Genomic DNA, 24454 nt, shown 5'->3' with positions numbered 1-24454 from the left:
AACTAAGAAAGGATGTGGTGAAAAGGACCAAGCAAACAGTTTTCATTCAGTATTTTTATGCTAGTCTCATTTTTTTTAGAACAAAAATTTGATATACTAACACAGATTTGGAGATTTTATTTTTCTCTTTAATTTCTATTATTACAAAAACAGTTAATGTTTGCTAAGAGATTAGGAAACATTTATCTCTCTTAAAAAAGAGAGATTAAAAAAAAAAAAGAGAGAGAGAGAGAGAGATGAACAAAAACAGGGATGCAAATTAACACATTCTATACGAGTCATGTTGAGCTTCCATAACAAGATACCACAGAACTGATGGCTTCAACAACAGACATTTATTTTTCTCACAGTTCTGGAGACTGGAAGCTCCAGGCTCATAGTGCCAACAAAATTCTCTTTCTGGTAAGTGCTCTCTTCTTGGCTTGTAGATGGTTGCCTTCTCTGTGTCCTCACATGGACTTTTCTCTGTGCACACATAAAGAGAGTAAGAAAACTGTGGTGCTTCTTTCTCTTTTTTTATAAAGATGCCAGTCCTATCAGATTAAATTCCCACTCTTAAGACCTCATTTAACCCTTTCTCCTTAAAGACCCTATCTCCAAATACAGCTACACTGAGGGTTAGGGCTTCAACATATGATTTTGAAGATAAATGATTTAGTTCAGAACACATTCCTAACACCCAGTAATTATCCTTATCATTATCAATGCTTAATGTAAATCCTTCTAGATTTTTAATATACACATTTAGAGATTTTGTTTCTTGTTTGTTTTTTTACCAAAAGGAGATCATACTATATATATTATTTATTTAATTAAATATCTCCACTTTTTCATGATAGTAAACTTTACCTTATTTAATATATAAAAAGTTTTGCCAGTCATCCACATTTCTTACAGTGGGTTTATCCAAACCAAGATCCAAGCCAGGCCTACAAATTGCCTCCCTGCTAATCTAGTATAATCCTCTTTTTCTTCTCTTAACACTGAGATCTATAGGATCAAGTTTATTGTCCTGAATGTCCTACATTCTAGATTTGTGGGTTGTTTCCTTGTGATTTTATTTAACTAGTTCTTCTGTCCTTTTTATTTTCAACAAATTTGACATTAATTCTTAAGTTTTCTATGAGAAAACTCATTATTATAATGAGTTTCTTTTCTTTCTTTCTTTCTTTTTTCTTTTCTTTTTTTTGGTAGCTGGTGTTATTGTCACTATCCAGGATATGGTAAGACATATAATAACAGATGAGGTGGGACATAGTGGACCTAACTGAGTCTTAGGATTAGAACTTGTATCAGTGTCTTGTGCAGAACTTTTTTTTAAAATAAAAAGTATTTTATTTATTTGAGAGAGAGCACATGCATGAAGGGGTTGGTCAGGAAGAGAGCAAAAGGGAGAAGCAGACTCCCTGCTGAGCATGGAGCCAGGCACAGGGCTCAATTCCAGGACCCTGAGATCATGACCTCAGTCAAAGTCAGAAGCTTCACCGACTGAGCCACCTAGGCACCGCTTACTATGTAGAACTCTTGTGTAAAGTGATGTTCCCTACAGGACAGACTGAAGTGGAGCTCCTGAGAAGGTTACAATGTGGCTAGAAGAACATAGTATCTGGGGCAGTTTGGATGATATGAGTTTGTATCTCTTGATATGGGCAGTCCAATGACTTGTTGCCAGTGCATTCTGATTGGTCAGCATATATGCTGGATCAGTTCATAAATATTTTGATAAATATTTTGAATAATAAGATCCTTGGTCTAGGGACGCCTGGGTGGCTCAGTTCGTTGGACGACTGCCTTCGGCTCAGGTCATGATCCCGGAGTCCCGGAATTGAGTCCCGCATCGGGCTCCCAGCTCCACGGCGAGTCTGCTTCTCTCTCTGACCTTCTCCTCACTCATGCTCTCTCTCTCTCACTGTCTCTCTCTCAAATAAATAAATAAAATCTTAAAAAAAAAAATCCTTGGTCTAGAGCATGTGATGTCAATCATATAATCAATCAATAATATTGGTTCAGAAAAACCAATTAAATAAATTAGGGCTATAGGATTTATAGCCCTAATTTATTTAATGGGTTTTAATTCAGTACTACTTTTTTTCTTTTTCCCTTGGATACTCAAATTGTTCCAGGTAAGCCCATAGGGAGATGTCATGTAGAAAAAAGGAGCACTCAGAAAGCTATACAGGCTGTGAGGACATGGAATCCAGAAGCAGTTTATGCTCAGACATTTAGGGAAGCAGTTGGCATTTAGGAAAGATGCTAGCAGTTTATAAAGTCCCAATCATCAGAAGTATGAGTCTAGACTTTCCTAGTCCCTAGTGCAGGGAAATGGAAAAATAAAGAAAACCGATCATAACCCCAATCCTGGAATTTCTTTTCTAGAGTCAAGTAGCTAAAAAGAGTCAGGTATACAGAATGAAATACTCAATTAAAATTAGGAATCCTAGGAAGAACTGTGTTTAAGAAACCAGAAAGATCCTGTTTATTGGAATTAGGACTCAGAGTTAGCAGCAATTTTTAGTTCTCAAATCTCTTTAAATAAGGTTGGGGTTTTTCCTAGCTATTGGGTCAGGCTTACTCACAGTGCAGCTGGAGATGAAGCCTTGTTATGATTAAAGAGACGAGAACTAGTTGAGTCTTCATAATAGCAACAAAAATGCAAGATAGACTTATCACTGGAAAATAATTTCCGTAGTATTTTTTCTTTGCATGTGATGAAATTAAGGACTAGAGGGAGGCAACTACTTTTATGTTTCAGCTCTGACACTCCTCACCCTATTTGAGTACAAATGGTCTGAGTGGAACACATTTTTGTCATCTCAAAATCTTTTGAACTTCACACATCAAATTTAAAGCTGCCATCCAACTTTGAAGGATGAAAGACAGAAAACATTTGGCAAATGTAAGCTGGAAATGTTATCTTAAAGTAGCAGTACATACACACATACACATGCATTGACTTTTTAAATAACAAACGGCATCTAAATGTTATCCAGGATTTTCTAATTTCAAGTGTATTTTTTTTAAATTTTGAAATAAATGCAAACTTTGAGAAAAGTTTCAAGAATAGTACAAAGAATTTTTTTTTTCCCCTCAACTACCCGAGAGCAAGCAATAGACATGACGAACCATCACATCTGAATTCTCCCACAAACAGTGACATTTTCTCTACCCAGACAGCACAACCATCACAATCAAGAATGAAACATTGATACACTCCTACCGTACACTCCAAAGACCCCATTCAAATTTTGTCAGTTGTTTCAGTAATGACCTAAATAGCAAATGGATCTAAACTAGGGTCATGCGTTCTGAGTTATCAAGTGTCCTAGTTCCTTAAGCCCGGAATCGTCTCAGTCTCTGCTTGATTTTCATTTTTCTTTATCATTTTTGAAGCTTACATGTCAGCTATCTGCAGAATGTTCCCCAGTCTGAGTTTAGCTGATGTTTTCCCATGAATAATTTCAGCCTCTGCATCTTTGGCAGCAGTACTACAAAGTGAGACTGTTTTTTTCCCCATTGCTGGTATCAGTTTTTCCAATTACTGGTAATGCTAATTTTGATAATTCAGTTAAATTAATCAAAAATCTGTGAGTGCTTCTCCTTGAACTTACTATTTTTTTTTAAAGATTTTATTTATTTATCTAACAGAGAGAGATCACAAGTAGGCATAGAGGCAGGCAGAGAGAGAGGAGGAAGCAGGTTCCCTGCTGAGCAGAGAGCACAATGTGGGTGATCCCAGGACCCTGGGATCATGACCTGAGCTGAAGGCAGAGACTTTAACCCTCTGAGTCACCCAGGCGCCCCTAAAGTTACTCTTTTTAAAATTTTTTCTTTTATAATTAACAATCATTTGAAATCATTGCAAAGATCCTGCTCACACCCCCTCTTAGGTCCACCCACTAGTTTAAATGTTTATTTTTGCTTTATGTCCAACTAATCATTATCAAGATGATGCCAGTGGTGACACTCCAAGTTCATCTCCCTTCTGCTTCTATTAGTTGATATTCTACTGTAAAGAAGAGCTCTCTTTCCCCTTTGGGTGTTTATTTATACATATAGTATCAGTTAATTATATATAATTAGGATTTATAGCCCTAATTTATTTAATGGGTTTTAATTCAGTAGTACTTTTTTTCTTTTTCCTTTGGATACTCAAATTGTTCCAGGTCAGCCCAAAATATCACCTTTAACCTAGGTTCTGTCTATTGGCATATTCTAATTATTCTTTGAAAATTACCTTCGTTTTTGGTGTCATGTTGTTTTTGACAAACTTGTTATCAATCTGATTCTGGATTTTTTGTTTCATTTTTTGTTTGTTTGTTTGTCTTATAAGTGATCTGCTTTTCACACTGGAAACTTTCAGAATTTTTCTCTATGTCTTTCATGCTTTTAAACTTCATTATAAAATATATAGATGTGGGCCACCTGGATGGCCTAGTCAGTTAAATGTTTCCCTTAATTCCTGCATCGGGCTCCTTGCTCAGTGGGGAGTCTGCCTCTCCCTCTGCCAGCTGCTTCCCCTGCTTGTGCTGTGTGTGTGTGTGTGTGTGTGTTAAATAAACAAAATCTTTAAAAAAACAAAAATGAAACAAAACAAAAATCAAATAAAATATATAGATGTAACTTTCCCTTTTTCTGGAAAAATATTATTTCTTTAAATATTTTCTCTCTTCCATTTATTTTTCTTCTTCTGATATTATTTCTAGAAATCCTATTTCTATCCGCCATGAGTTTTAATTGTACTTCCCTATTTTCTCTCTTTATACTTTTCTGCGATTTCTAGAAAAATGTTCATCTGGTATAGCTCTTAAATCCAATTGTCTGTCATATCTATCTATTACTTACCATCTCTACTCATGCTATCTATTGTCATATTTCTTTTAATTATTCCATTGCCTTACCTATTATTTGTTCTTTTTAAAATGTTTTAAAAATGGTTTTTGGTTGTTTCTTTTTGCTAATGGATCCCCTTCTGTTATTGTATTTAATTATAATGCTTATTTTTAAATTCATGTGTTGTGTGTATCAGTATGTTTACTTTAGGTATTATATATGTTCATCATGTTTCTTTTGTGTGGTTGTAGACCCTCACAACCAAATATCTAGGGTTCTAGTCTGGGAATTTATGTTGCTCTGGAAGTATTAGCTATCCTCTTATAGATTATAGGAGGGCAGAGCCGAGTCAGACCCCAATTTATATCTTTTTGGGTTTTCATAATGGGAGTAATCATGTCCCCAGATACTATGGCACTAGTCTAAACCTCTCTCATTTTCCGAAAGTTCCCCAGGCAACTTCAGGTTTCAGGGTTTTGGTATTAAAAGATAGAGCAATAGGGAGAGAAGTCCCCTTGGGTTTTAGTTCCCAACACTCTGGGAACTGCAGGAGAAGAATAAATATCCAAGGGTTCAGGTTTGTTCAAGCCTTTTTACAACAGTATTTCACCACAGCAGACCCTGGGAGGCCTTCATAACCCAGTTTTTGTTTCATTTATTTATCTCTCCTTTTTACTATTTTGTCTGTAAACCCACATTTTTTATCTAAGTTCAGTCATTATCTATATCTCTTGGTATTCTATTTTTTCATGTATAGGATATCCATGTCTCTACATATTACTTTTACATTTTAATGGGCACACATTTTTTTCACAATTTTCTAAGCCACTTCCCTATTTGGGATATTGGGCTTTTTTCTTTTTCTTTTTTTTTTTTGTAATTGCTATTATAGATTATACTGGGAAGAATTAAATTATTCTTGTAGAATAAATTACAGACTACAGAATTGCTATTGTTATTGCTATGAAGAGTAATATTGCCTTAACAATGGGTTGTTTGAATTAGCAATGCCAACAGCAATAGATATGTCATGAGAGTTTACCCAAAGTTTTGCTGACATTCATGTTAAAAATGTAATGTGATCGTGGTGCTGCTTCTCCTGCAGGGAAACAGACTATGCATATTTCTTTTCAGATAATGGGCATGGACTATCATAAAACGTTATATATTAGGGTCAATATCATGTATGGGGATGCAAACAAATGGATGAAAAAGCTATTTTTGCTATTAGATATTATGTCCATCTGATACTTGTGTAATGATACATAAGAAGATCCTTCTGTCAGTTGGGAGGATCCAGTGTAAACATAACATCCTTCTCTGAACAAAATATTCTTTACTTTTTCAGATCTCTGCATATCTTCTAGTAGGAAGAGGACAGGAAAAAATATTTGAAATGCTTCCTTACAAATGTTGAGGATGCTATGAAATGCAAAAAAAAAAAGGCATTTTGAAAAGCAACTATTAAAAAAGAAAGACAAATATTCTGAAGCAAAAATGAAGATGGAACAAAAAATCAGAGAAATAAGCAAAAGAGTTTACCCTGTGGTTTCCTGGTGTTGGGAAGTTATGTATTCTGGTAACTTAGAGTGTGAATATAGCAATACATGAGGCCAGAAGACAGATATATACCTATAGGGAGCAGGGAGTTGTAACTAGCATTCATATATAATAGCAGGACCATGGGGGTAGTAGGAAGACTAGAAAGGAACTCACCCGCTGGTGGAGGAAAGCTTTCTTTTATCTGAGTTCTGGATGAAAAAAAAAAATCTGTATTTAGAAATCAAAAACTCTAGCTCAGAATTTCCACTACTATCGTAGTACAGAAACTGCAAGCCAAGAAATTTACATAAAAATTGTCCCCAAGCCAGAGATGCCCCAGGATGCCTGGCAAAAGTAAATGCAATGCTGGGAAAATATATATTGGAGAAACACTAAGCAAAAGAATGATGGAATAATCTTAATATCAGAGGAGAGCTGGGGAGGAAGAGTTTAGGGAAAAAATTGGCATAGAGAAGATGTAAAGAATAATTGTTCTACATATTCTATATAGAAATCAGAAAGATATAGCAATTCCCAAATTGAATGCATGAAACTAGTCTAAAAACATGCAAAGGAAAATTTGATAGCATTACTAGGACAACTGATAAAGACAAATCATATGGGAAACTTTTGTCTTGATAAGTTAACTTGAATTAATATAGAGAAAATATACAGAATAATTAATGAAGTTATAACCACACACTTTTCTAGCTTGATCTACAGGACATATATATGAGATGCTGCACTCATATAATAGGGAGTACATATTTTTGTTTGCAACATTTTATTAAAGTATACATTCTCTACCAGATGCAATAACCTACAGGATTACAAAACAAATCTCACATAATATCAAAGAATCAGTATCTTACAGACCTTCCTTTCAGTCCATAATTAAGTTAGATACCAATAGTAACACACACCTTGTATTTGAATACTTAAAAAATTATTTGATCTAATGTATTGTATATATTATAGAAAGAATGTTGTGGGAGGGTGGTGCCTGGGTGGGTGTCTCAGTCAGTCCAGTGACTGACTCTTGGTTTTGGTTCGTGATCTCAGGCTCCCGAAATTGAGCCCCCACCTCAGATCACTGCGGAGTCTGCTCGAGCATCTATCTTTCTCTCCCTCTTCCCTCTGCTCTCTCTTTTTTTCTCTTTCTCTCCCTCAAAATAGATAAATGAATCTTTAAAAAAATAACTTGCAAACTAAGAATAGTGTTTAAAAAAGAAAGAATGATAGCAAAAATTCTGAAGTTTAGAATGTAAGATAATAAGAATGTATGTTGAAATTAATATACTACATCTATATAAAAAAATCTGTAGCCTAAGAATCTGGGTAAAATTGAGCAAAGGTAATGGTAAGCATAGAACATAATATTGAAGTGGAAAAAATACATAATGAAGATCTAGAAATCCCATTTGAAAATACTAATAAATTAGCTACTTCAAGCAAAACTAATAGAGAAAAAAAAAAAGATGAGTGAGTTAATGTTAGAAAAGACAAAAAAAAAATAAAACAAAACAAAGAAAACCAAACCCAGATATATGGCCATGATTTTCTTTTTTTTTTCTTCTCTTTCTTAGGTAAGCACAAGAATAGAATGAACAACTAAATGCAGTAAATTTAGAAGAAATAAAGATGTTAAAATTTGAATGTATTTATAACCATTAATATTTATTTGAAAATATTAATGAAATGAAATGTAAATATACATTAAGTGATAATGTACCCTTTTTCCTCACGCCACACAGAAATATGAGGAGCAAACAGTTTAGGTATGTATCCTAACACTCCTTTGTAAAATGGATAATCCCTATGCTACATATAAACTCTTCAAAAATCCAGGAAAAGAAGCAAATATCCCTAAACATTTGGAAGGTTGCATAATCCAGATACCAAAACCAGACAAGGATAAATGATAAGTAAAATTGTCAGCCAATCTGTTATTTATAAAAATATCCTAAAAAAAATACTAGTATACCCAGTTACAAAAATACATATCATGACTAATTCGAGCTTTTTCCAGGGGTATATGCATTTTTTAACACGGTCAAGTGAGAAGCCTTGCAATTATCTCAAAGAGGATTCAACATCTGTTTATGATAAAATGTATTTGCAAAGTAAGAAAAGAAGTATTCTTCCTTAATTTGAAAGGGAATTTTCAAGGAAACTATAACAAACATCATTTGTTTGTTTGTTTGTTTTTTAAATAAAATCTGAGAAACATTCTTTCTAAAGTGAAGAATACAAAGTAAGGACCAAGGAATAAGGTTCTCTTTGCCTTTATTCCAAACTGCACTGGCAATCCTACACAAGATGATAAGAACAATAGTTGAAAGTTGTATAATTTGAAAAGAATAAACAAAACTGGGCTCTTGGGTGGCTCAGTGGGTTAAGCCGCTGCCTTCGGCTCAGGTCATGATCTCAGGGTCCTGGGATCGAGTCTCGCATTGGGCTCTCTGCTCAGCAGGGAGCCTGCTTCCTCCTCTCTCTCTGCCTGCCTCTCTGCCTACTTGTGATGTCTCTCTGTCAAATAAATAAATAAAAAATCTTAAAAAAAAAAAGAATAAACAAAACTCTTCTTTTTGTCTGAATTGAAACCAAGAAAAATAAAGCTCTATAGATCAAGTAGTACAGTTTATAAGAGATTAACAAGAAGGCACATTGTACGACCAAGGTAAGAAACTAAATACCATGCTTATACAAAATAGAGAAAGTTAAAAATATTATATATTGTTATAATAGTAGGAAAATCATAAAAATAAATTTAATAATAGTTGTTCAAAACTTTTCTGGAACAAAATATAAAACTTCATTAAAAGACCTAAAAGGCAACTGAAATAGTGAGGCATACAATGTTTATGGACAGAAGACAATATAGTTTCCTCAAATGAGTTCATTAATTTAATTCAGCCCTAATACAATTCTCAAATGTCTTTAATAAAGAATCTTTGAACAATTGACTATCCATACTACAGAGGTAATATTGAATATCTACTTCACAGTGTATTTTGACTGGATTAAAAACTTGAGTTTGAAAATTCAATTTTAAAATATTTGAAAAACATTTTCATGACAGTGTTTCTTAATCAAACAAACAAAAAATTAAAAAAAAACCCACAAGTACTCAAGGAAAAATAATCAATTATTGAATTTGACTATGTTAATACTTAAAATATAATAAATATCTAGAAAATATAAATCACAAACTGAAAAGTGTTTGTACTACATATAACTGATAAGAGAATAATATTCTAAATAGAAAAAATACAAAAATACCCAATATGATAAACAACTCAAAGGAAAATGGTCAAAGAACATAAATAAAAAACTTGGATTATGAATATACATATAAAAAATGGTTGGGGCACCTCGGTGGCTCAGTTGAGTCCTGGGATCAAGGGAAGCAGGGAGCCTGCTTCTCCCTCTCCCTCTGCCTGCCACTCTACTTCCTCTCTCTCATTCTCTCTGTCTCAAAAATTAAAAAATAATTAAAATATTGAAAAATAAAAATAAAAAACTTTTCCTATTTCAGAACCCTACTAGTAGTGAGGGAAATGTAAATTAAAGCAATAATAAGATTTTTATACCTGTCAGATTGTCAAAATTAAAAATTCTGAGGCACAACTTCTCTGGACCTATTATAGTTGAAGATACACATATATTATAATCCACAACTTCTAGTTATCTAACTGAAGAAAAAATGGCATGTATGCAAAAGAAATGTAAGAAAAACATTTTTTTTTTGCCACAATATAATGTTGAAAATTTAGATATAACCTCATTAGAGTTCAGTAACACTAGAACATAAACTGGGATTGATCCTATTATCAAATATACTTAGAAGTTTAAATGAATGACTCACATCTCCTTACCTTCATGGAAAGTTATGAAAAACATAATACTAAGTGGAAAAAAAAAAAGGAGGTAAAATAATTTCTGTCAAATGTCAAAGCCTATAAAAATGTGGAGTACATTGATTTCTATTTATGTGCCAATGCCCTTGTCTACCCATATCTGCTTATCAATCTCTCAATATTATCTAAATCTATGTAACAAAACCCAAAATGATTAACATTAACCTTAGGGTAATAGCCAAATCTGCAAAATCATATTTGTAACTGAAAAAGGAAAAGAACTAAGGAACTATAGTAAAATAATATCTTAAAACTAGATATGGATCATCATAGTGTGTTGCATTATTTTTTGTTCTTTTATATATATGAAGAATATCTTATAATGAGAGAAATGGAGGCTTAGAGTGAGACTTTATTTAGCTAGAAATGTTATTATATATATGAAGACCTGGGTTTGAGTCTCAGTTCTGCCCCATGTGTTTTATTTAATAAAGATAATAAAAACTTTCACTTGGTTATTTCAAGAGTCAGTGAGATAAATGTCTATTATTATAAGTCATAAGACACTGTATTAATGCAAGGTAATATTCTAAGCAGTAGTGTATATATCTTGTAAGGTTTTCTCACTTCTGAATTAGTGGGGAAAAAAGAATCTTACAAAATCAGAGAATATTTTTTCATCTACATATAACTGAAAGATACTCTGGAATTATTTTTTAAAACTATAAAATAATGTGTCTCTTATTTAAAGCGCACTATCTGGACTATTTGGAACAAATATAGAACATGGAATTAAGCATTAAAGACAAACATATGAGGGGTGCCTGGGTGGCTCTGTCAGTTAAGCAGCTAACTCTTGATTTTTGACTCAGATCATGATCTCAGGGTGGTGAGAGTCAGCAGGGTAGGACTCCGTGCTCTGAGGGGAGTCTGCTTGAGATTCTCTCCTCCCTCTACCTTTGTTCTACCCTTGCTATCTTTCTAACCATAATAAATAAATAAGCTTTAAAACAAAACAAAACAAACATATGAATCCAACTATGTGATGTTCTGGAAAAAGGAAAACTATGGAGAAATTTGAAAGCTCAGTGGTTGCAAGGGGTTCAATAAGGAGAGGGTAGGGGAAGGATGAAAAGGTAAAGCACAGGAGATTTTTAAGGCAATGAAACTATTCTGTATGATACAGTAATGTTGGACACATGTTCTTATGCATTTGTCAATATCCTTATTATGTGTAACACAAATGGTGAATGAAGCCTAATGCAAACTATGGACTTTAGTCAATAATTATGTATTAATACTGTCTTACCAATGATAATGAATAGATCACCCTAATCAAAGATGTTAATAGGAGCAGGGGAGAGAGATTGGATATTTGGGAGCTTTGTACTTTCCAATCAACTTTTCTGTAAATCTAAAACTGCTGTGAAAAACCAAGTATATTCATCAAAGCAAACACAAATGCATGATGCTTAAAAATTAAAACCACAGTACTTGGGCTCTAAGCAGATTTCCATTTCTCATACATGAGTTGCTCAGGCATTCTCTCATGACATCCTTACTCCTGTTTTAGTTTTAATTTTAACAAATTCAGGATAATGATTTCCCATTTAAATTGTTAGAGAGGGTACATTCAAGGAAAGAAGAAACTTATTTATTGTAACAATTTTCATCTAGTGGAAAGAAGTGACACTATTGAAGGCCTGTCAGTATAGCTCAGCTACTTTGTATTAGCTGGTTTCTAACTGCCACCCCCATCCCACCCCCAGATAGAATCTCCTGGCTGCCCTTGAACTACTTCTAGAAACCTCCTACCCACAGACTTCCAGAATCCTTCAAATACAGAATTAATACATGTCACCCCTAATGGCCTTCAAAGATGGCTTCAGGATTGTGACTGAATCATCTCCGGATTGGTGTCTTTGCCTTATTTGTTGTTGAAATTTTTGAGTATCAGGAATGAATACAAAAACTCAAATAAGCAGAGCAATTAGGAGGAGATTTAGAATAGAAGTGAGAAAGCAACCAATACAGGTGAAAAATGAAGGCTGCAATATTTGGAAATACGTAGAACTTGAGAAGTATTTATTCTTTTCATTTCTGTAATGCTTTACAGTTTTTAATGTGATAACATAATAATGAGTCATACAGGAAAGGTTAAGTTAGCTTCCATATGCTCTTTTTTCTGAAGCTAGCAAAGTACTTAAATTTATTTGGAAATTATTTTATCTGATATGTATCTTTTTAAATATGAGTTGTCCACTTCTCCCTGAGATCTTCTGGGTGCTCTCATATTGAACTTTACTGTAGCTCTGGGCTGTGGAGTTTAGGCTGCTTCTTTATAGCTTTGTAGTTCTGTGAGGCCAGAAATGGTAACTTAGTCATCATTGTATCACAAGTACCTAAAACAGAATTGACACAAAATATTGAATAGATACTTGTGAAAAGGTGTAACTTTGATTTTCCAGAAAGAATTCAACTGTTTGGAATTCTTTTGTTAATGATATTGAAATTTTTAAGAGAAAAAGACAGAATATAGGGAGAAAATCTTATTATTATTATTTTTTTCAGATGAAAGAATTGTCAACATGCAAGTTCAGACAGTTACAGAATTCAAAACAGTGACTAATGTTGTTGGATATTTAAAGGGCTTGACATCTCCAGGTAAGTAGTACTGAGATTCTGTATGTATTTATAATCTATTAAACCTACAAGAAAATGCTCTATAACAATGTAAGAGCATAATTAAATGCATTTCCTACTTTAGATGTAACTGGTTCACTCCACTCTAAGAGTGAGTCAGTATGAAACCAAGAAGCAAGTCTTTATTCTCTTTCTTACGTTCTGCAAAAATAAATCAAAATAGAGAGTATAAGGGAAAACGAAGCAAAATGAAATGAGAAAACATTTAGATTTCTCTAAACGATTTAGATTTGATAAATTGGCATGTACCTCATGAAGAAAAGCTACAAAAACCAATGTTTTTTTTTTTTTTTTTTTTTTTGCTTGTTTGTTTGCTTATTCTTCACTATAACATAACCCTTGGATTTTTTTACTTTTATCAGGAAAGGACCTTTTAAGAAAGAAAATCTTTTAGTTTTAATGGTGTCTTTAAAAAAATAATAAAAGTTTTTATCTCCAAAATCTGATATTTCAGTGCTAATCCACATTCTTCCTCTGACCCTTCATCCATTGACAGTTCTGCTTAATGTTTTGAAGATGCTAATGAAAAGATCACCTGGCCAAATTTTAAATAATTTTACTCTTTGCTCTAGAATGTTCAGAGCATCTTCAGATAATATCATCAGGCTAAGAAAGTAAAACTAGCTATATTAATTAAGAGACTCATAACAACACTTCCTAATGCATTGTGAGGCTGAACCACATATTGCTGTCTGAGTGCTTGACACCCAGGGTAGAATGCGGCAATCCGATCTGCACAGTTGGGCCACCTCTGTTAATTTGGTTGGGATATTTACTCCAGTTCTCCTTGGAGAATTACATTTCTCCACGACTTTAGTCAAATTGACCCCATAATTGATAACCTAGAGAATTTGGAGATCAAGTTTTACATCTCCCCAAGTTTCTTGCCAGCCAACTGTTAGAGAATTAATGGAAGGTTCATATTTTCTCTTTTCTTTACAGTAACAATGTTGAACACTCTCTGATTTTAATGTCTTTAAATGCAAGATATAGATGGGTTGAAAAATTGTCATGGGCTGCATTTCAACAAATTTCTATCAAGAGAATTTCTAATCAAAGCACCCGCAATATTTATCATCATTGCTATATATACTAGTTTTTATGGAAAAACCAAATTGTACAAAACTATATTAGTTGGAGGGTAGAAGAACTTTCCTAATTGAAATTCAATATAGAAAAAACTCAATTTCTTAAAATCAATTTACCAGTAGTATTCTGCAGTATATAATAAGCAAAGCTTCCCAAATTTTGTTTATTTGAATTCTACATGAGAATACTGGCTGTTCATTCACATGATTTTCTTATTTAATGGCTCTGAAAATTAGAAACAATTGTTAAGGCTCTTGGATATGGTTTGTCTAGAATACAGATAATCCCAAGCAGAACTTTCACACATATCTGGGAGATGAGTAAATAAATTTCCTGAGTTTCAACATTTGCAACCACCCTGGATATACCATTAATTAAATTTTGATAAAATGTTTGCAGATCAGATCCATTGCTGGTTCTAAAATCAGCAGAAAACTAAAATAATTTCATGCAGTGATTTCCCATCAAATAGCTTTCTGATGCCATGAAGTAAAGGAGTAATTCATTTATTCCACACACAAGTAGTACTTATGTGTCAGACACTGTTCAAAGTGCCTTACACTTAGCAACTCATTTAAAACAGAAAGCAAGGGAATGATGTATGTGGTATTTGTATTTTCATTTTATACTTGAAGAAATCCAGGCATAAAGACTTAGATAAGCTCTCCAAGGTCACACAACTAGTATATCGGATAGCCTGGACCCAAACCCAAGTAGGCTGGCTTCAAAGTCCGCAGCATTGAGCTATGGGACATCTCTGAATAAAATGACACTCTGAAGAAACCTTTTTACACAGACGTATTGGGCTACTTGGTGAAAGAAATATAGATCAACACCAATAACATTCAGTGGCAACAAAATCGGAGGAAACTCTGGAGATAAGAGTTTTAGTCTACCTTATTATTGACAATAGTCAATAATGTACATTGAGTAGGCCCCATCCATGTTGTGGAGATCTTTCTATGTTGTGTCTAATGGATTTTGTATGATTATGTGAAATATGTGGTAAGAAAACTTTTACAGTAGTTGTATGACTTTTGATGTTGAGGTTTTTTTTTCTTCAGGGAATTGAGAAGAGCTAAGACTATAAGCTGGAAGCTGTAATTAATTCCCTAAATACTTCATTTATTTCAAAATCCATATATGACTACCACATTATTTAATATTTACAGCTACTGAATAACTGCTCCCTCATATGTATTAATAGTTCATTAATATTTACTGAGCATACACGCATTGTTTACGGGGCACTTCCCACTATGATTCTGGAAAAATGTTAGATAAAGCTTTCATTGTGGCATATTTGTATGCTTCATTAATTAATATGCATGTTGCAAAGGACAGTAATATGGATCTAAGCTTTGGAATCATAATTGAGTTCAGCAGCTGCTTCTGCTTTGATATACACAGATGTGTGAATCAAGACAGTGGGTGAAAAATGTTAAAGTAGTCTTAATTATTAGGACAGTTTTACATAATTGGTGCTCAGTTGTGCAAAGGATTATGTAAATGTCATTAAATTTATTGTTAAGGTTTATATTTTGTCTTAATGGCCCTTGTCTCCTTTTATTTCCAGACCGGTATATCATAGTTGGCAGCCACCATCAAAGTGCATACGGTTCTTATGGACAAGAATGGGCCAGCAGCACTGCTGTAATCACTGCTTTTATCCGGGCCTTGATGTTAAAAGTTAAGAAAGGGTGGAGACCAGACCGCACGATTGTTTTCTGTTCATGGGGAGGAACAGCTTTTGGCAATATTGGCTCATATGAATGGGGAGAGGTAAATGCACATTAATTACTATGTTTTTCCTGCTCTCATGCTCTCTCTCTCTCTCTCTCTCACTCTGACTGAAGTTGATAAAGTAAAGTTCTGAAGCCAGAGATAAGAATGTGCCTTTCAACCAGCTGTCCTATCTTCTAACTTGCTGAGATCACCTATAAGAAAGAGGGGGGATTAGACCCTAGTGCATTGTGTTTGATCTGCAACTATCTTACTCTTGTTGCTCCCAGACCTACCCCACCGTTGTGTTTACCTCATTATTGTTTCTCCTTAGACAGGTTGATAGTTACTGGAGAAGAAAAGATCAGGTAATGCATACAACTACTTTTTTTTTTTTTCCCCTAACTTTCTGGCAGTTATCTGGAATTAGGAAACAGTCTTCTATGTTAAATATCTACTACCAAAGGATCATACCATATCTATACCATATGTAGATTAGCCTCAGAATAGTGGTTTCCTTCCTTCTCACTCCCTCCGTTGCATCTTCCTTGGATTCTTACACATCTCTCTCTCTGTTCCTTCTTTCCTACAAATCTATTAACCCACCTACCTACCGAAACTACCTTAGGAAGTCTTTGTCCAAGTGACATCTCTATGCAATGAGTCATAGTTAGAATGCCACTGGAATGTTTAAGTTTCAAATGCTTTTGATAGGTATGTGTTTCACAGACATACTGTATTTTTTTTTTTAAAGATTTTATTTATTTATTTGGCAGAGAGAGATCACAAGTAGGTGGAGAGTCAGGCAGAGAGAGAGAGAGAGAAGCAGGCTACCGCTGAGCAAAGAGCCCGATGCGGGGCTCGATCCCATGACACTGAGATCATGACCTGAGCCGAAGGCAGCGGCTTAATCCACTGAGCCACCCAGGCGCCCCTAGACATACTGTATTTTTAATGAGATATATAAAATGATAATTGAATTGATGACATGTTAAAAACAATGAAAACATTTTAAAACTCTTAGTCTATTTACTTGATGATTTTTTTTTTTTTTTTTAAAGAGAGTTGGTGGAAAAGTGTAGGAAAAAAATCCATACAATTTTATCTCGGAAAATAAAACAATTTGATATTCTAGTTTATTTACTATCTCAGCTTAGGAAAAACAAAACAAAACAAAACCCTAAATATCTAATGGGTAATTCTCCTATGTCGTTTTTTAAGTATTAAAAAAAAAAAAAAAGATAAAATGTCTATTGACCACAAAGAAAATATCAAAAAGATACACACAAAAAAATAGCAAGTGTCTTTTTATTTTATTTATTTACTTTTTAAAGATTTTATTTATTTATTTGACATACAGACACCACAAGTAAGCAGAGAGGCAGGCAGAGAGAGAGAGAGGAGAAAGCAGGCTCCCCAAGGAGCAGAGAGCATGATGTGGGGCTCGATCCCAGGATTCTGGGATCATGACCTGAGCCAAAGGCAGAGGCTTTAACCCACTGAGCCACCCAGGCACCCCGCAAGTGTCTTTTTAATTTGAAGAAAAGTATTTTTTTTTTTTTAAGATTTTATTTATTTATTTGACAGAGAGAGATCACAAGCAGGCAGAGAGGCAGGCAGAGAGAAAGGGAGAAGCAGGCTCCCTGCTGAGCAGAGAGCCCGATGTGGGGCTCAATCCCAAGACTCTGGGATCATGACCTGAGCCGAAAGCAGAGGTTTTAACCCACTGAGCCACCCAGGTGCCCCTGAAGAAATGTATTCTTAACAATGGAAAAAATTTAGTGTAAAACTTATCAAGATATACATGTTGCAAATTAGAATATTTTTCATACTCAAATTAGTTGTGTATTTGTTTCATATTCAAAAGAACTAATTCAAATGAATCAATTTTATTGCTGAAAGAAACTTTTTAAATTTATGACAAATTTTTAGTTAGATGGAAAATGTAATAGCTGAACCAACTTCTCAAACCTTTATTCTAATTTACTTTAAAGACATAAATAAGTTAAAAAGCATTTTGGGTAATATATTTGTGATATGGGCTGATTTTAGTATTTCTGAATTTTTTTCATCATAAAACAGTGTTTAAGTTTTCTTGTAACATTAAGGTGCATTTTAAAAAGCGTGTCTTAAAGATTTTCAAATTCCAAAAATTTATTCCTCTATATCATACAGCCTTCTCCATATCTGTCTAGTAACTTTTACATTAAATTTATGTTATTCCTAAATTAGCACATATAGTTCTAAGCTATGTTCTGAAAGTTGGCTTTTCCAACATTAGTAGTTCCTAACTTATGTATCCTGAGCCCCCATGCATAGGGAAGTGCATTGCAAAAATTCTTTGAATTTATTTGACCACCAAGCACTACAGCCTGTAAATTCGATCAATAATGTAGCCTTGTATGTATGTGGGCAATTATATTTTAAAATTGAAGAGATTAAAAAAATTGATTTTTTTGTGTTTGATAAAATATAGATTTATTTGTAAGTTTTACTGAATTCATTTTATCTTTTGATAGTTTTATATTTTTCTCTATCAGCAAATACAGCTAAAACAACTAAAAACCCTATAATGTGGGAGCCTGTAGAGAAAAGTATTTATGTTAGAAAAGACCCTTCCTATTCAAACATAGTAGGACCCTCTGTCCTTACATTTTTATGTAGGAATGTATATATGTATGTTTGGCAACCAGTTATCCATTCAGTCACTTTCTGGCTTTTTCCATTACTAGATAGGCAAAGATACAAGAGTGAAGAATATGACAGATAACAAATAGATTTGATTATTGGCTCACGAAGTATACTGTGTAAAATTACTATGTCTCAGAAGATTATTACAATACTGTTCATGAAGTCATTTTGTAAATATCTGCTTGAGAAGGAATTTAGAAAACTATTTAGAAAACTACTGGTTTTCCTGTTCTGTCTTTTTACCAAATCTACTCCTGAGAACAAAACATTTTCTTTTTAGTTGAAATCAAGTTACAGTCTAACCTAACTTCCCAGTGAAGATGAGTGAGGAAAGCACTTGCTGACATGTCATACTGCCCTATTTAATTTTACTTGCACAGGAAACCCACAGTTGTAATTAAAAAGATTAAGAGATATTGCTCACTAAACTTAGAACTGGAATTTATAGTGATAGAGTTATTATAGAAGTGACTCAATACTGATATTTATCCTTGAGGAAAATTATCACGTTTTACTAAATAATTAGTACCATTTCTAAATAAAATAGTACCATTTACTAAATGAAAAGTACGTTTTTCCTTCTTTTCTTCTTTTGTAGATTCTTCATTTCCACAGGCAACTGCGGAAATGTTACAGAATTTACAGTCAGGAAGTCTGACTTCAAATTCTTTCTACCATAAAACTCTGTGGTGTTAGGCGAGATTAACTTTTCCAAGACTTGATTCCTCTGCACATGTACTAATGCAAGGTTCTCATGAGTGTTAAATGCACTAACATATATACAGCTCCTATGTGCTACTGTGTAATTAGAAGTTGTTCTGCCACAGCACTTGCCGGACATTTTTTTCTTAAAAAAAAGACACTTTTAAAATACATTATTATGTGCAGGGTATTTAAGCTTCAGTTCATCATTCCTGTCCATTTGAAACAATCACTCATTTTATTTATTTATTTATTTATTTATTTATTTAAAAGATTTTATTTATTTATTTATTTCACAGACAGAGATCACAAGTAGGGAGAGAGGTAGGCAGAGAGAGGGGGAAGCAGGCTCCCCGCCGAGCAGAGAGCCCTATGCGGGGCTCAATCCCAGGACCCTGGGATCATGACCTGAGCCGAAGGCAGAGGCTTTAACCCACTGACTTACACAGGCGCCCCTGAAATAGTTATTCATTTTAAATGAAATGTCTTCACCTCTCTTATAGAGGTGTAGCTGAATTTTCAACTTAAAATAGGAGTCACATGCTGATTTGCCAGGAAGACAGGTTCTTGACGTCTTGCGTGTCATATGTTGGAGGAAGAAAGGTAAGGTCCTAAGACCAAAGTATGACAGTTTTTAGGTCATTTTTATAGAATTGTCATCATGATGACTAGTCATTACATATTTATGCACAAAAGGAGGAACATAACAGAAGGCTGTCTTAGCAGCACCTTATTAATAGGCATAGTGGTCTTCAGTTTTGGGGGATCAGCAAAGAAGTAGAACTATTCTGCTGACATCATTTTATGCTACTCATGTGCATAAAATGTATCAGGTTTTATTTCAGGTAATATGTGCAGGGACAAAGTTGTATTATGTCCCATTTTGCTCAGAATAAAGAGCTACTGCATGTAAAAATTAGCTCACTGTCTCAGAGGAAAGGCCTATTTTGATTAATCACTGAAGTAGTTTACCCATGTCTGTTCTCTAATTCAGTAACTATAAAATAAAGTGCTGTGGCTAGAGCAAACGTTCTATCTGTACTCTAAAGTCGAATCTTATACTAGCTTAGCTGTTTAAGAACATTTTCTTTTAAGATTTGACTTTCTTCTGGAACATGTTTAAAAATATTTTGTCATGTGTGATATGTAACTCCTTATCCCTTTTATTTAAAATCCTTTTATGACCTTTGTACACTCTAATAGAGTACATTTTTTTAAAACAGTAATTGTACAATGTAATGATTTTTGTTTTGGCAATATAATGATTTTAAGTAGGGAGTTGATAAAGTAAATTTTTTTTCTTTTATTTAATGGTTCTTTATTTGTTTATTTGTTTTGGTTTCAGGATTTCAGGAAAGTTCTACAGAGAAATGTCGTGGCTTATGTTAGTCTCCATAGTCCCATAAGGGGTAACTCAAGTCTACATTCCATAGCCTCACCATCTCTTCGGCAACTGGTAATAGAGGTAAGATGGACCACTTTTAATAAAATTATATATATATATATATATATATATATATATATACACACATATAATATATTATTATATATAATAAAATTATTTATTATTTAATGAAATGCCTATTTCTCTATAATTTGAGAAATTATATAAAGTGTCTTGATGTTTTCATTTTATTTAATATGCCCCAAACTATCTGTTTTAAGTAATAATCTGTCACTTATATTTTTCATCAATGTACCTTTAACCAGTTTTTTATGTTCTGCAATTCTGTACTTACTATGGTGATAGGTGTAGATAGAATCTTACAGTTATAGAGAACATATGTAAAATTATAAATTTGTTTTTTAAAAATTGAATTTAGTTCTCAAATTCCCAATTCTGTTAATTTTGATAGTTTTTGGTAAACTTCATTACTTTTAGACTTCCTCCTTGCTCATGGTTTGAGCAGATTTGAGACCTGCTCTATCTTCTAGACAACATTGTAAGCACCCAAAAAGCAGGATCTATGTCTAGTTCCTAGAATATAGTGATAACTAATTCCAAGATATTTAGAAAATATTATTTAAAAATACTTATGGGAAAATAGCACACATTTTCCTATAGAATAACTTGAAAAAAAATCATGTGGCTTGTGATAATGTCTCACGAGACATTTAAAAAATATTTATTTATTTCTTTATTTGACAGACAGAGATCACAAGTAGGCAGAAAGGAGGCAGAGAGAGGGAAACAGGCTCCCTGCTGAACAGAGAACCTGATGCGGGGCTTAATCCCAGGACCCTGAGAGGCTTAACCCACTGAGCCACCCAGGTGCCCCCAATTGTTTTTTATTTAAAAATTTTTTTTTTCTTATTCACTCTGGGGGCTCCTGGATGGCTTAGTCGGTTAAGCATCTGACTCTTGATTTCCGCTCAGTTAATGATCTCAGGGTCCCGAGGTTAATCCCAAAGTCAAACTATACCCTCCACAGAGAGTCTGCTAGAGAGTCTCTCCCTCTGCCCTCCCCTTTCTCAAGTGCACTCATGCTCTCTCTCTCTCAAATAAATAAATAAATAAAATCTTAAAAAAAATTTAGTCCCTTCTGGCCTATTTCAAAGAGGTTTTCAGAACATCTCTCCTATTTATTAGTTGAGTTCAATTTTATTTTTGCATTCTTTTTATGACATATACTACAGATAAAATGATATGTGTTATTTCTCAGAATGAAAGTAATAATGTGACCACTGTGGGTGGTTTTCCCCCAACCTGAAGGGTTATTGGTGTATATTAGAAATGACCTTTTAGATGCCTACAGAATTTCCAGTGAGTATCATAGAAACTGAGCTAAATAATGAACAGTGCTTTAGTTTAACCATAATGCCTGATTGAAATGTAATGCAAACTAACATTTTATGACTTTCATAAAATATTTTCTAGTTTAATAGTTTTCATTGACATTTCCATATGTAGTATAATAAAGAAGACATTATGAAAGATGAAATAGATAAATCTGTACATTTGAGATCAGCAAAACCCCAGTGTGCATGCCCTAAATTATATCCAGTTCTGTAAGTGAATTCCTCATGTGCTTTGTACTGCTTTGCATTCTGTGACTCTCTTACCTACCTTGAAAAAAAATCAAAAGAAAAAAATTCAGCAGCAGATGTCTCTCTTAGAAAGTTCAGATATTTCTGTACAACTGAGTGATCAGAAAGAAAGTGTGAGCTCAAGTATCTGGCCACTGGAAAGGGTTATTTTAAAATTTATCTTTTCCTTCCTGCATTTTACCATATTTGTATTTTGAGAACTCTGGAAGATAAGTAATCATTGAAATTCATAAGCAAATAGAAATAACAAACTATTAAGGACTATCAAATCTAAAGAAATATCTATCTATAGAAATGTCTGAAAATATACTGCTTTTTAAAATATCTTGGCACATCTTAGAGAGATGTAAAATATTAACATTTAAACCTAATTTTCTAAAAATATAGCATAGTTTATCAATAATGAATATTAACATGGAAGATATACCTTCCTATCTGCTTGGGAAAGGAATCTCTTTATTTGATAGTTAAAATGTTTCTATACTAATCTAAGAATTAGTATATAAATTCTAATTTACTCAAAGAAAATATCCTTTCAGTTGAGAGAGAACATATGTGTGTTCTATAGGACAAATTAGAAAGGTAGGATTAGGGGATACCTAGATGGCTCAATGGATTAAAGCCTCTGCCTTCAGCTCAGGTCATAATCCCAGGGTCCTGGGATTGAGCCCTGCATCAGGCTCTCTGCTCAGCAGGGAGCCTGCTTCCCCTCTCTCTCTTTACCTGCCTCTCTGCCTACTTGTGATCTCTGTCTGTCAAATAAATAAATAAAATCTTAAAAAAAAAAGGATTATTACAGATTCAAACAAAAGCTTAAAAGGTGAAGAGAACTAAAAGTAACAAAACTTCACAGTAATTTATATAATTTAAAATAATTTAACACCAGTGGAATTAAAAAAAAAAAAGATTTAGAATGTTTCTTTGAAAAAATAAAAGGAATGAAGGTGCCTGGGTGGCTCAGTTGGTTCAGCATCTGACTCTTGATTTTGGCTCAGATCATGATCTCAGGGTCATAAGATCAAACCCCATGTCAACCTCCATGCTCAGCAGGGAGTGTCCTGGAGATTCTCTCCCTCTCCCTCTGCCCCTCCCTGCCTCAAATGTATAAATAAATCTTTTTTTTTTTAAAGGAACATTATAACAATATCAATAACTTTACTTGCAAAGATATTTTATCAGTCTTTAGAACCTTCATATTTTATCAGTTTCTTAGATTCTGTTATCATAAACAAATACGTTTCATATAATCTAGTGTAAATCAAACAAAAACAATTTAAAAATGATTTTTCTACAAAGAACAATGTTTTTTATAAGGCATGCTGACTAAATTGTGGATGACATAAAATTATACAGAATATACTCTTATACAGCAATGCACAGAATCAAAAATATCTCATGAAGTTCATGTGGTAAAAATAGCAGATGGGGGGCACCTGGGTGGGTCAGTGGGTTAAGCCTCAGGTCATGATCCCAGGGTCCTGGGATCGAGCCCCACATTAGGCTCTCTGCTTAACAGGGAGCCCACTTCCCTCTCTCTCTCTGCCTGCCTCTCTGCCACTTGTGATCTCTCTCTCTGTCAAATAAATAAATAAAATCTAAGAAAAAGGAAAAAAAAATAACAGATTGAATCTTTAAAGGTTGGTATACAATACTGCATTTATTTGTTTATTTATTTATATTTAAATTCAATTAGCCAATATATAATACCTCATTAGTTTCTGAGGTACTACTCAATGCACTGCATTTAAAAAAAAAAAAAAAGAAAAACTAGACACATAGAGGATATTTTAATGGATTATGAGCTTGATAGAAAACAAAACCAGTTCAAATTTCATTCTTACTATGTTATTCCAGTTAAGGAAGATGATTATTTCATTGTCCTTGGTCTATTAGACCTTGGTATGCTGTGATTTTTGTTTAAATTAGACCTAATAGATGAATTGAAATAATGGTTTACAGTAAAATTCTCACTTCTTTTTTTTTTTTTTTAAAGATTTATGTATTTATTTGAAAGAAAGAGAGAGTGCCTGCAAGCAAGGGGAGGGGCAGAGGGGGAAGGAGAGAGACAATCTCAAGCAGAATGCCTGATGAGCACAGAGCCCCACGTGGAGCTCAGTCCTACAACCCTGAGATCATGACCTGAGCCAAAACCAAGAGTTGGATGCTTAACCAACTGAGCCATCAAGACACCCTAAAATTCTCCCTTCTTAAGTATACAGGTTGATGTACAAGCATATAAACACCATTACAATCAGGATATACACAAT

The 24454-nt window shown here is 33.7% G+C and overlaps 1 protein-coding gene across 5 annotated transcripts in view; it reads left to right on the top strand.

Annotated features, from left to right (window-relative positions):
* Positions 1-24454, top strand: part of NAALADL2 (N-acetylated alpha-linked acidic dipeptidase like 2) — a 1358868-nt gene that overhangs the window by 1023492 nt on the left and 310922 nt on the right. For all 5 annotated transcript variants that reach the window (XM_032340827.1, XM_032340857.1, XM_032340836.1 and 2 more), the window contains 3 exons: positions 12804-12896; positions 15601-15806; positions 20485-20604. In XM_032340827.1, coding sequence (XP_032196718.1) covers positions 12804-12896; positions 15601-15806; positions 20485-20604 — 419 coding nt within the window. The remainder of the gene's footprint in view (positions 1-12803; positions 12897-15600; positions 15807-20484; positions 20605-24454) is intronic.

Source organism: Mustela erminea, chromosome 1, assembly GCF_009829155.1.
Source record: "Mustela erminea isolate mMusErm1 chromosome 1, mMusErm1.Pri, whole genome shotgun sequence".
Classification (NCBI taxonomy): Eukaryota; Metazoa; Chordata; class Mammalia; order Carnivora; family Mustelidae; genus Mustela; species Mustela erminea.
The sequence above is the reverse complement of the archived record's forward strand: the minus strand, read 5'-3'. Positions and strand labels throughout refer to the sequence as shown.